The following is a 13985-nucleotide window of genomic DNA, read 5'->3' as shown; positions in this document are numbered from 1 at the left end:
TTAATTCTGCCCCATGGGTCCTACCCTCTCCCATCCCAAGCTCTGAGTTTGGGGTGGAACCTCCTAGGCTAACCCATACCTCCCAGTTGAGAGAGCTGGGACTTGGAGAGGTTAAAAAGGGTCATCAGGCCCTGAGGAGGTGCTCTCCATGTCCAGGCAAAATTACTCCCAGCACCGCAGTGGTTTTTTTTTTTTAACTTTTTTTTCCTGTGGTTTAGACTTTTTTGGCCCTAATGAAAGGAAACCTTTTTTTGCCTAACAACACAAACAGCATTACAGCAACATTAATGGAATGCCACGTTGAAGAAAGAAAGATTTCACTCACAGCCCCACTGATCTGGCCACAAATCAAGCAGTGCTCATAGTCTGGGCAGTCCCTGTCCACATGCACAGATCATCTTCACATATTTGTAAGCACAGGGAACATTCCCTTCCAAGGAGCCCCACGCACCATAGAGTTTGGCTGTAAAAGGGAGGACTTGTCTGGCAAGTGGCTGGATGTACACAAGGGAGGCCTTGGTTGGAGGTGTACAGCCTCGTTGTGTGTCCTCATGCCACACTCCCATCCACCCCAGCCCAGCCCAGCCCAGCCACCAGAACTGAGAGGCTGGTTGGAAGGGAGACTGAACAGCCCAGCTTCCTGCCCTCACAAGCAGGCCTCTGTGGGGGTACCAGGCGCCAGGGCAGGGGCTGGGAGGTGGAACAGAGGATTCTTGTCTGGTCCTGATGTTGGCAGACAGCCCAGGCCAGCCCTGCAAACATCACCAGACCAGGTACCTGGGGGCCAACCTGGTAGACAGGCGTGCCTTTCAGCTGGGAGCCAGACAGCAGGGTATCTGTGGCCACCACCATCTCCTCGGCTTCTCCACTCACCGCCTACCAATGGGGCCTTTTCCCATAAGACCTGGTCCTTCAGGTTGTGCCTGCAGCCTACACTTGGCACCCAGCAGTCCTTTTTGGGTGTAGATACCCCCAGAAACATCCTGATCCATGAGTTTGCATAAATACCACAACTTGCCAGAGAAACGGTAACGAGGGGTGGCTCTGAGCCCCAAGACTGAGTAGCAGCTTTGAGCCAGACTTCCTGAGCTCAGTTCCTGCCGTCTGCCCCTCCTTGTTCAGGTTACTCTGTTCTCCCTGTGTTTCATTTTCCTGTTCTGCAAAATGAGACAGTGATAGTGTGGTTGTGAGGACTGAACAATAACACACACCCACACACACACACATACACAAACACACACATGAGTGCATGGAACACGAGAAGGCCAAATAAGGCCTGTGGCCTTGTTAACAATAAGCCTTGTTGCTGTCTGGCTTTGATACCACACTGCGGTTACGTAAGATGTCACCATGGGGGAAGTTGGGCAAAGAAATACGGAACCCCCTGTAGTATCTTGGCAACTTCCTGGGAGGCTATAATCATTTCTTTAAAAAAGTTGAAAAAGAAAGAATAATTTGTTAGTGTATGCAAGGCTTTGGACAGGGCTTGATGCCTGGTAACCACGTGGGGGTTAACTATACCGAGCATGATGATGATGATGGTATAAGGTACCTTAGTCCACCCTTTGCAGTGCTGGGCCACCAGGGGTCTCACAGGTTGTAAGGGGAAACAGCTCCTATGACCTCCAGGCTCCTTCCCCTCCCACCCTATCTCCCTCTCCTCTGGCCTGAGCCCAGGCACAGCTGATGAGTGAATGACGGTCTCAGAGCACGCCTTGCTTCATACTTGCCCATGCAGTGTCCTCTGTCTAGAATGCCCCTCTGACCCTTCTTGTCTGGCAAGCTCCTGTTCATCCTTCCAGCTCACACCTTGCCTCTTCTAGAATGCTTTCCTGGGCCCCTCTGAGCTCTGCCTGGATCCCAGTAAGGCTGTAAAGCAGAGGTTCTGGAAGTGTGTGGACCAGCACCTTGAGCATGAACATAAGGGAAATGCACATTCTCCCACCTCACCCAGCCCTCCTGGGTTAGAGACTGGGGTGAGGCAGGGTGAGGTCTAGTGATCTGCCCTCTAGACCCTCCAGGTGGTCTGGTGAGCCCACTCCAACCCAGGCTTCTCACCATTTAGCATAAATCACCTGGGATCTTGTTCACATGCAGATTCTGATTCAACAGGTTTGGGGTCGGGCCTGGGATTCTGCATTTCCAACAAGCTCCTGGGTGGTGCTGGTGCCCATAGGCTGCTGGTGGCCAGGGTCTACTTCCCCTTTGGAGCTTGGAGCTTGGTGATTTGCCGTTGTTGTTGAAACACACTGCGGTTGGTTTGTAGGGTCTGGATATCCCGAACCAAAGAGTAGTTCTCATGGAGGGGAGGGAGGGTGGGAGGGCACAGAGGACCCACAAGGGATCTGAAGAGGGGAGGAAGGAGGCAGCCACCTGTTCCTCCTGGGCAGAGCAGATGCCACCTCTGCCTGGCCTCATCTTAGTCTAATGATGTCTGGGAAGGGAGCTGTTAGACATGATCCCTGGAAGGCACTCTCTGTTTAAACTTGGAGTGAGCCTTTCTCTTCCTTCCCCCAATTCACACGTTCATTTATTCCACAAATGTCTGTCGAACTGAATAGGTGCAATGGCACCTCAGCAGACCAAACAGATGGGGGCCCTGCCCTAAGGTGATGTCATTGTCTCGTGGGGACAGATGTCAGTCATTGAGCCCCACTGTGGCAAGTGTGTTGGGAAGAAAGGCCAAGTCCTCTGAGGAAGGGATGAATGTGTGGGCAAGGTAACTATGGGGCTGGGGGACAGCCGGGAATCTGGTGCTCTTGGCTGGCTGAGAGCAGTGGTGGAGCCAGAGAGATGTGGGTGGGGCCAAGGGAGACTTAGGACCTGGCGAAGGTTGCAGCCGGGAAGTGAGGAAGAGGACATTGTTAGGGAACTGCCCAGCAGTTTGGCCCAGTTGGAACTCATTCCCCAAGTCACGTCCTAGAAGTTTCCATCTGACTGTGCTCCTCCTCTCAGCCTCCATGCCCAGTTGCGTCTGACCTCATGTAACCTCTCTCCCTGCCACTGCTGTTCTCAGCAGCCCCTCCGCCTGTGCACCTGTTCATTTTCCTTTGTCCTAAAGCAGCTCCCTCAGCATCTGCCAAAAGTTTATGTTCAGCTGCTAGAGAAAGGCATGGCTTTGTCCACCTCCAACCCCAAACCACAGACGTACAACGCAACTCCCCGCCTCTGGATCTGCTTGACCGCAATGGCATATCCTCAAACAGGAGCATTAATCCATTCCAGACAAGAAGGGGGAGGGATGAGGCAGGCTGAGAGGCATGGATGTTTACTGTTATATCCACATGAAGTCTTCAGGGCTGGAAAAATAGGTTCTCAGGAAAGTTGCCCTCTTAACAAGGCAGAGCACCCACAGTGCACTCTCCAAGAACCCTCTGTTTCAGAGCAGTGGAGCTGGTGTCTGCCCCGGGCAGCCTCCCTCTCACATGTTCCCCGTGAGTGGAAGCCAGTTGAAACAACCCAGGCAAACCAGGGCAGCCTTGACCCCTCGCTCCTCTGTCCCTGCCTTCTTCCAACAGGTATTTGCCGAGGGAGGGCCCACTGCGTGCCAGACACTTCTAGACCCATGGTTCTCACCCAGAGGCAGTTGTGCCCCCCAGGAGACATTTGGCAACATCCAGAGACATTTTTGGTTGTCACGACTGGGATGGAGAGGGAGGGATGTGATCGGCATCTAGCGGGTAGAGGCCACAGACACAGCTGAACATCTACAGTGCGCTAGACAGCCCCACAGTGAAGAAGGCATCGGGCTGCAAACGTCAGGAATGCTGAGGTTGAGAAACCCTGTTGCAGACCATGTGCTTCGCTGAGCCTTCCCCTTTCCCTTCTCCTCCCCGCTGGATACAGGGTGAGCTCTGTTTGCATGCTAGGCTCCATGCTGGACGTCTGTTTCTCTGTGAGCCTCCATTTCTTTGTGTCCCTCATCTTTGCATCCATCTGTTGATCCTTTGCCTCCATCAGCAAGATTTTGTCAGCACCAGCTATGGCACCAGGCACCTGCTGACCACTCTTCATCTTTTACTGACCCTCATGACAGTCAGAGGAGATAGACATTCTTTGCCCCCCCCCCCCCACAGAAAATGAATCCCACTTACTGAGCATCTACTGTGTGCTGGGTATTGGGAAAGATACTGATTCCCGATCCTCATGGCAATTAGGGCTTGTAATCTCATTTACCTGACATTAAAACTGGTGCTTGGTGCTTGATTAGAAGGATCTCGTTCAGGTTCACATGCCCAGGAAGTGGGAGAGAAGCTAGGGATGGGGGTGGTCTTTGGGCGGGTGAGCCAGAGCGTGGGCAGTGTCTTAGGACCGAACCAGCCCACGAGGATGTGCACGGAGTTTCAGCCTTCTCTGCCCCCAGCTGCCTTAGAGGAACAAGGTGAGAACCTGCTGCTGTCCATGGAGCCCTGCCCTCACCTCACAGGGAGCTGGGTGAGCAGTGGCATGCTCAGGAGGAGGGGCCCGAGGAGCGGAAGGGAATGGGCTGCATTCATTCTGGGCGTGTGAGTGCCTGGCACTGGGCCATGCCCTATAGTTTGTAGCCTTAGGCACTTTGCATGGTAGCTGGTAAGGTAGGGTTTTGTGAGCTTTGGCACACTATTGACACTTTGGTCTAGGTCATTCTTTGCCATGTGTGTGGTGGAGGGGGGCCATTCTCTGCACGATGCGTGGCAGTACCCCTGGCCTCTTTACATTAGAGATCCTTCTATCCAGTCACCCCCAGTTGTAACAACCCAGAATGTCTCTAATTGTTTCCAAATGTCCTGAGAGGATGGTAATCACTCCCCACAAATGGAGAACCACCGCCCTAATGTTGGGGGGAGCGTTCTGTATTTTCCTTGGTCCTTGGTCCCCACTGCAACAAAGAATTGAAGGGCAGAGACACAGTAATGAACCATAATTAAAGTTTTATTTAAAATTACTTAGAAAAAATGCAGACCACGTCAGGGAGGAGAGGCACCCTGAATGGTTTAAGCTTTATTTAAAGAGAAAAAGTGCACACTTGGAGAAAGGGGAGTGTGAGCTACCTCATAGAAGAGGTGCGTTGAAAGGTTGAGATAAATTTTTAAGGTTACGCACTTAGAAAGTGTGGGTGACCTCAGAGAGGAGTGCACTGAAAGGCTTAGGGTCTGGGGCTTTATAAGCAGTTGAGGATTTTCAGGAAAGTGACAAAGGGCCAGGTGCGGACCGGTTGAATTGTCCCAGAATGTTCATCTTTGATAAGACATTAGGTTTCTTTTTTTTTTTTTAACTTAACACAGGAAATATACTGCTTTGATTCCTTTCCAGGCTATCAGCTTCTGTGTGGAAGCATATTAAGACTGTCTGCCCTGCCTCCAAGGTGGGCTGAGCCACCGTCCGTTTGATTAAAATGCAATCTTAGCTTTAAGATGGAATTTTTTCTAAATGAGCTGGGCCTTTAAGCAGGCTAAAGTAAATCTTACAATGTTCTAATTGTATGTTCTTGTATGTTCTAATTGACACAGTGAAAACATAGGCTATACTGAGATACTTTTCTTTATCTGGAGAGTATTCAGACTTCTAGGTGAAGTTGCTCCTGGCTTTCAAGCTTTTTATTTTTAACTGGTTAACTCTTTGAGTCCCTTCTAGTGGGTTTACTCGCCTTATTCTCTTTTCACTCTACTCATATCTACTTTCCTGCCTAACACTAAGATAAGCCGCCTCACTCCATTGTTATCAGACTGGAAAATACGGCCCAGAAGAAGTCAGCTGCCCAAGGATGCTCATCAGCAAGTGGCAGCATCTAAAACTAAATGCGGGCCTCCTGGTCTCCCAGCCGACCGAGCACTCAGGACCCTGGCCACCGTTCTGGGTGATTGGGGTGATGGGATGTGTCTGGAGGAACAGGCCTTTCTTTGCAACCTCCCAGCCGCCTTTGCCCTGTTATGGAGCCTTTGAACTCTCTCATTCTGTCCAGCCCATTAAGGATTCTTAAGAAAAGCCAACCAACTGGCTGATTGATGCCAGCTGTGTATTCGAGATCACCAAGAAGGGAAACTGAAGTCCCTGAACACCCAGGGCCGGTCTTCCCTGATTCCTTTTAAGCCTCTTTATTTTAGAGACTTGCAGGCCACAGTCCCCCAGCAAAGCCCAGCAGAGGAAGGCTGGGCACAGTTAACCCTCCACTGTCCACCCTTCAGAGGCCATGCTCCTCCCTTCTGGGCGCCCTCTCTAGGAGCAGTTGCCCCAGTTGAATTCTCTTTGTAGACTCTGCCTCCTAGGGCGCTGGAAGGCCCCAGGGCATGGAAGCCATCCAAGGACTGATCAATCCCTCCTTTTATTCAGGGCAGAGTTACAAATAGGCCGGAGTCATTGGAAAGATTTTCCACCTCACTGTGCGGAGAAACCCTTATGAAAGATGTATTGATGGATCCCTTGTACCAGGATGTTACTGGCCTCAAAAAGGCAGGAAGTAAGTATCTGCTGGCTCTTGTTCTGCCACAAAAACCTTCTTTCAGGTCAAATTTCCTCTGTGCCCAAGCACATTTGATTTAAATCATTTCACTGCAAAATACAAATAAAATAGAGATGACTCCTGTAATGAAAAAGAGAAATACCCTGGTGATGTAGTTTTGACTTCCAGAAAATAGGGCATTAAAACTATAGGCTCCTGTAACTAACAGATTCCCAGGCCCCAGGCACTGGCCCACTTATTTGAGGCAGCGCAAGGGAGTAATTGCTCGCACACGCACAGCCAAAACAGACCAGACTCCGGTTCAAGGCTCAGCTCTGACTTTGTCTAGCACTGTGACCGTGGGTGAGTCACTTTGCCTCTCTGGGCCTCAAGCGCTTCCTCCGTATAACGAGGGGGCTGGAATACATGTCTCTCACATCCTTTTGGCTTCATGAATGTAAGTACATTCAAGACTTGGAAACTCAAACTTACCAAAAGGATACATTTTAATAGTCAGGAACCAATGTTCCATCTTACAAAGGATCTTTATCTACATGAATGGGTTTGGAGATGGAGGTATGGACTACATGTTTTTGTTCCCCCCTAATTCATATGTTGAAGCCCAACCCAGTGTGATGATCTGAGGAGGCAGGTCTCTGGGAGGAAATTAGGATTGGATGAGGTCATGCGGGCTGGTCCCTGGGATGAGATTAAGGCCCTTCCAAATAAAGGAAGGGCCCCCAAGCTCGCTCTCTGCCATGTGAAGGCACAGCCAGAAGGCAGCCGTCTGCAGGCCAGAAAGAGAGCCCTCGCCTGAACTTGACCGTGCTGGTCCCCCATCTCAGACTCCCAGCTCCTGACCTCTAAGCCATAAATCGGTGTTTAGGTCCCTTTCTCTGTGGTATTTGGTTATAGCAGCTTGAATTGACTAAGGCAGATGGACGTCTTCAAGTTGTGAGCTTTCAAAGATATATACAACAAGGATTTTTTCAAAATCCTTGCCTATCCCATGTTTTGGAAGTCCATCTACTGTCTAAAGTGAAACACATGTGGAAGAATTGCATCTTGCTCAGAGTTTAGTTTTGAAAATCAGCAAATCCCATGTAGTCTGAATTTTTTATCTCGTATATTCTTTCTTCTCTCTCACTCTTTCCCTCTTCAGTTCTCTCTCTGTTACCCTCTCCCAACCACCGACATTAGAATTCCCTTCATTTGAATACACGTATGATGCATCCCCACCTGTGCTGGCTTGGGCTGCTGTAAGAGAATACTGTAGACTGGGTAGCTGATAAATAGCAGACATTTATTTCTCACAGTTCTAAAGTCTGGGTGCCAGAATGGTCCCTCTTCCCATTTGCAGACAGCCGAGTTCTCCTATCCTCACGTGACAGAAAAAAGGCGAGCGAGGGCTCTAGTGTCCTTGTGTCAGGGCACTAATCCGGTTCACGGGTGCTCCACCTTCATGACCTCATCACCTCCCAAAGGCACCCCCCCCACCACCAACACCATCACACTGGGGGTTAGCATTTTAAAATGAATTTGGGGAGAAATACACATTTCAGGACCATCGCACCACCATGTCTAACCTCGCAATCGCAATCGAAGAGTGCCCATGGTGAGTCACTCTAAGATGGTTTCTGCGTGCGGAGGGTGAGCACATTTGCACCTGTCCCCAGGTCCCCACGGGGCTCTCCGGCTGACTTTATGGTGGCCTCCCCATGTCAAAGTACTTCCCTCTGTGTATGTTGGGGCAGGGATGGCACACAGCACTTCTGCTCAGCTAGAGAGGGCACCCCAGCCCCACGCCAGCCTGAGGCTGGGGGAGTAATGGGTGAGTCACAGCCAGGCTGGAAGATGTGAGGACAGGCCCCGACCTGGGCTCTCTGCGGCTGCCGGAACTGCTGGGGGAGGATGGTGGCTCACAGGGCTGACTGTTTCTCATGTGTGTGGCTCCCCAGCTCTCTTCATCTGGGAAGGAAAGTTCTCAGGAAGCCAGAGCGTGGGGTTGTGAGGTTGCACAGTTATGAATACTCAGTAGAGTAACACTTTATCTGCTCGGTGCTGTGAAGACCGAAGGTGTTCTGTTTTATAAGTAGATGTTCCAGAAAAGTAGAGCTGACCCTTATAAGGGCACACACACACACACACACACACACACACACACACACACACACACACTTGTCTTCATGGAAGATGTGTCATCTCCTGTGACTTATGAAACAGGATCTGCAGAACAAAATGCAAAACATTCTTGATGGCATCATTGTAATTCTCATTGATTAGTGTGCTATGCTGTGATGCATGATGCCTGTGAGAGCAGTGAAGGGGCAACAGAGCTATTTGCCCCTGCACTGAAGGGCCCCAGAGGGCATGTTTATTCCTTACTGATGCTGCTCCCTCCCCGCTTCCTGTTAGTTCGCTCCCCAGTGCATCTGCTTCTAAAGACAGCCTTGCTGGCTCCCCGGCCCTCCCCAGCCTTCCCTTCCTCCTCTCTCACCCACCCCCACACACACGTTCTAATCTGCTGTCCACCAAAATCAAGAAATACTTTTTTTTTAGAAATCAGAGAAGGTAGGTAGATTAGTAACCATAGACTTACACACATATTGGATGCATGAACTTTGATCCAGGCCTGAGAAGGACTCGCCTCCTGCCTCAGGTAGTCCGAGGGCATCCTAACAGGGAACTGGGATGAGGGTCAGAGTCAGCACCTCCCTGAGCCTCTGTCCCCTCCTCCGTACAACGCAGAGAACAGGCAAGGTCGCCTGTGAGTCACTGGCGGGATGGAGTGTGGCCGTGGGCCACAGTAGTGAGCGCAGATGTATATGTGCATGTGGGCTTTAAGGTCAAACCTTGTTTGCCACCGAGAGGCCAGAGTCCCTTTCTTTTCTGGGTCTGTGGCTTTGTTCTTGGTGAGTTTGCCCAGAACCCTGGCGGAGGAATGTCACAGCCGTGAACCTCATTACTCTGTGCTCTCCTCTGTCTGTGCCAAGCTGGGGGATATATTTATAAATAGATGTATTTACCTTTTATGCCGTGAGAACAGTCTGTGAAAATAGACACCTTCTCATGCAGCTTTATTCATGAAGAACAGAGTAGGAATGGGAACTGGCTTAACTGGTTCTGCAACCTGATTACTACCCATTTAGCTCCCATGACTTTTTGGGAAAAAAATCTTACCTGTGGATTTACTAGGTTGTCGATAGGCTAAGCTTCTAGACAGAAGCTTACAGCAGGTTTAGAGCCAAAAAAGCATGTCCGGTGTATCAAAGGAGCTGAGTTTGAGGAGTAAGCTGAAATAAAACGTATTGCAGTCTTCACATTTCTCCCCTTCCAGGTCCAAATCCTAGCCTTTATTTCACACCACACCTGACTGTAAATATGGCTATTTTATAATCTGAGAGCAGCATCATATTGGTGACAGCTTTCATCGGGGGAGGAAAGAGGGAGAAAAAAGACATGCATCTGCGCAAGATAGGCATCTTTTCACCTGAACTTGCATGGTGCTTCCCTCTGCCTGGAGCCCTGAGCTTCCAAATGCCAGGCAGGTTGCTCCCTCACCTGTCTTGGGTCCTTGCTCAGAGGTCATCTTCTGGGGAGGCCTTCCCAACCACCACTTTTAAAATTGCAAACCGCCACCAGTCTCTTTCCCTCTGCTCAGATTTGTTTTCCTTCATAGCTGTCATTTCAACTGACAGACCATCTAGTAATTGCTTGCCTCCCTGTTGCAAGTTGTGACCTCCAGGTGAGCATAACTGTATGTCCTACAAACTATATACACACACATACATATACATACATACATACTTGTAATTAATGATTTGCATATTTATTGTGTTCATACATCCTGAGTGCCTGCCACCTAATTGGTTTGCAACAAATATGAATTAACAACTTGTGTATACACATTGATTGTGAGCTAAGCCCCGACTTCTGAAATGTTAAACTAGTAAAAAAATTTATTTGTCTTAATGTCAAAACTTGGTAAAATGGCCTATAAGACACCTGGATTACTTAGATCAACTAATCATACCTGTTCCTAGAACCAGAATGAAAAGACTGAGCCTGTTTTAAAGATGTAGTGGGGTGAAAGTACTCCTCTTCTTACTCCCAACCCCTGTAGTATTGCTAATAAAGAGAATGAAAGCACTGTGCTGTCTGCGGGCCAGGCTTGCTACTAAGAGCTTTGGGGCATTCTCTCATTTAATCCTCCCACTTATCAAGCCTATTTAATAGATGAGGAAACTGGGTTCTTGGGAGGGTGTCATGGTTTCTTTTTTGTTGATGTAAAAATTTTTATTTGGTCATAAATAAAATGCAAGCTGGCAAACTTTCTGTAAAAGGCCAGAGAAGCTATTTGAGGCTTTGTGGGCCATAAGAGCTCTGTCCCAACTACTCAGTTCTGCCGGCGTAGCTCTAAAACAGTTGTAGACAATATGAAAATGAACGGGCATGTCTGTGTTGCAATAAAACTTGACCAAAGAGGCTGGCAGGCCAGATTTGGCCCACCTGGTGCAGTTTGCTGAGCTCTGAACTAAATGCATGTCCATGAGAGCAGAGGCCATGTCATTTTTCATTCGTTATTGTATCCTCTGCACAGAGCTCCATGCTTTGCACATGGTGGGTCCCAAATGAATGAATGAATGGACCAGCGAATGAAGGGAGGAACCAGGGAAGCCATTGGTAGACTTCCAGTTGAGACCTCCATGGGGAAAGCTCCCGCTCTCCCGTTTTCCTCTCCGTACATATACTTCCCTCCATTCACTGTGGCCTGTTCTCCGTCCTTCCTCTCTTTTTACACATTCTGGCCAAAGGTTCAGACCCCGTCTCCCAGCCACCCTCAAATCCCCTAGGAAATTGGGTAATGTAGCCCAACAAGTTCTGCCAGTGGTGGCTCTTTCCAGAACCTCTTGAAATCTCTTTACCCTCCTCCCTGTTCTAGGAAGGGGGAATGGCAGTCAACAAAACAAAATGAGATAAATTAAAATGAGGCCAAAGGAAGGGAATACAACAGTGGTGTCAAGACTGACAGTAAAATCCAGGCCCTGAAGACCTTGCTGTGGGGGAACCAGAGACCTGGCTCACAGCGTTCTGGCAGCCAGCAGGGAAAGCACATCTACTCCCTTCCACCACCCTGTTTCCAAATAATTGATGCAGACCATTGTCCACAGCAGGCAGGACTGTTGTTAGTGCTCCTGCTGTTGGAAATTCCTCCAGAAGGCGTCACAAAAGACACAGTGAAGGAGAAAGGCCAGCCGCTCTGAGGCTGCCTTGCAGTGGACATAGCCGGAGTTCCTGGCTGTCTGCTACGCTGTCCTGGGGCTGAATGCGCCCTCTTACACTGATGCTCTAGTGCGTGAGGACACCTCCCGATGTCTGGACCTGGACCAGTAACCATCGTGGATTTCAGGGCACATGGACTATGTGGTCTTCAAGCAAAAGCTCTTGGTCAGGGTGACCTTTGGCCTAGTCCCATCACTTCTCTGGACCTCAGGCTCCTCATCTGAGAAATGGGGGTTGATATTAGCATTCACCACCTGGCTTTGGCAGGGGGCAGGGGGTGCGGGGCAGATAAAAAGCCAGCACTGTGGCCTCCACAGCTCTCGTTTCATTAAGCCTCACAGCAATGTCGCAAGGTAAATGTCATCCCCATTTGCCTCGTGCTGCTGAGTGCTTTAGATCTGAGTTTCTCAACCTTTTTTGTGCATTATCACCCTCCAAAGGAGAAAAATTTAAGTTCTCCCTACTGAGAGAAATTAAATACTAAGGGATAATATTTATCAGGTAGGATTGAGCTTTGGAGGGCCATAACCATTGTAATATCTAAGATTTTTCTTCACCACCACTCCCTCTGAACCAATGTTTGGCCCCCTCATGGGGGAACGAGATCACCCCTGTTGAGAATGTATGCTTTAAATATATTAACTTTCTTTACAGTCCATTTGATGGATGAAAAAACTGAGGTCCAGAGGTAAAATAAGTTGCCCAAAGTCACGTAGCTAGGGAGAAGGAACTGGAATTCCATCATCTTGGAGAGTCCAGCTCCAGAATGTGCTTTGAGCCACTCCTCTTAACTCATAGCAACAAACTGTACCCTCTGTTAGATGTCTTGCTTTTTTACCTTATCTATATATCTTGTCGATTGTTGCTTCAGCACGTAGAGAATTGACTGGTGCCTTTTAACCACTGCATTGTTTTCCATTTGCATTAGCACAGCATAAGTTATTTTACCAAGCCACCACCAATGAAAGCTACAGTTATTTCCAGTCTTTTGCAATTAGAAATCCTGCTGTAACAACCCTCCCTACAAGGCTCTTTTTACTTACGGGCAAGCAAACCTGAAGGTTAAATTCCTAGAAATGGAGTCACTGTGCACTTGCCTGAAGATAACATTTTGTCAGAAGTGTGTATATATCTCCATCGAGCTGGAATTCTTACCCAACCATCCCAAGGTCAATTGCATCACTTACCAAACAACTGAGCTACAGTTTTGACACCCAGATTCCACCTGACCTAGTGACTGATTCAGACACGGGCTCCCCACCTCTGCCACCTTTTATACATTTGGTCACCAAATGATCCTTTTACCATCTGGTATTTCCCCACGAGGCATTGCCCAGTTGCATTTTGAAGTTCAGTTCTCATCTCATTAAAAGGAAGCCTCGCATCGAGCTTTCATTCAGCCTGCTGCATGGGTGTGTGCTTTCAAATGGAGTTGGAATAAAGCAGCTTTGTGGCTTCTCTCAGGTATTGACACCTACCAGGTTGGGGGAAAGCACAATCCTTCCCATGTGCTCGTCTTTTTGAAACTTTCTCTAAGAGCAGGGTCTCATTCTGCAAACCTTCCTTGGTCTTCATTTGTAAGGCCTATGGCTGTCTTTGAGCAGTCAAGGAAATCCAGCGTAAGTGGTCCTGGTTCAGTATCTGTAGGGGGCAAATTACAGTCACTCCCCTAGAGCTCACTGGTAAAGCTCCTATGGCCAAGGCAAGGCTAGATGCGCTACCACATACCATGACCTGAGCCAGAAACCATTAGGGGCAAAGGGGGCTGGAAACTCACAGAGGGTGCCTTTAGCCCCTCTCTGCAGCAGTGTAATTAAAGCCTGCTTCACTATCCCAGTCATCTGAGTAAACCCAATGGTGTTTGGTGATGGCTTGTTTTGTAAGTTCCTTGAGGAAGAACAGGTTAACAGGGTGGAGAGGTCTGAAAGTCATTTTGTGCAAATAGAATCTGCTGGCCTGCTTTGGTTTCAAAATCTGGCTGTGTCTTCCTGCCATCCCCATTCCCGTTCTGTAAACTCTTTTCTCCAACTCAGATTTGCTGATTACGTATGGCAGTCAGTTGATACTTGGGCATAGCTGGATTCCAACGTGATAATGGTGTTAACCATGTTTGCCCCCCAGCCAGGAGCACAGTAGGTACACAGAATTACATATAATGCATTCAGGCATCCATTCAACAAATATTTACCCAATCCTGTCATGTACTAGGTAGCATTTATGGATATGTAAGGGATGTAACCCAAGTAGCTTGCATTCCAGTTGAATGATCCAGCCCATAAGTAAC

At 48.9% G+C, this 13985-nt stretch overlaps 1 protein-coding gene across 3 annotated transcripts in view; it reads left to right on the top strand.

Annotated features, from left to right (window-relative positions):
• Nucleotides 1-13985, top strand: part of XYLT1 (xylosyltransferase 1) — a 313184-nt gene that overhangs the window by 119989 nt on the left and 179210 nt on the right. The window contains exon 1 of one of the 3 annotated variants that reach the window (XM_073215521.1): nt 6310-6436. The exons of the other annotated variants lie outside the window; for them this stretch is intronic. Coding sequence (XP_073071622.1) covers nt 6410-6436 — 27 coding nt within the window. The 5' untranslated portion in view covers nt 6310-6409. Of the gene's footprint in view, nt 1-6309; nt 6437-13985 lie in introns of those variants that run through there. 3 annotated transcript variants of the gene reach the window in all.

The sequence above is a fragment of the Manis javanica genome, chromosome 10, assembly GCF_040802235.1.
Source record: "Manis javanica isolate MJ-LG chromosome 10, MJ_LKY, whole genome shotgun sequence".
Taxonomy (NCBI): Eukaryota; Metazoa; Chordata; class Mammalia; order Pholidota; family Manidae; genus Manis; species Manis javanica.
This window is presented reverse-complemented; position numbering and strand designations above follow the sequence as displayed.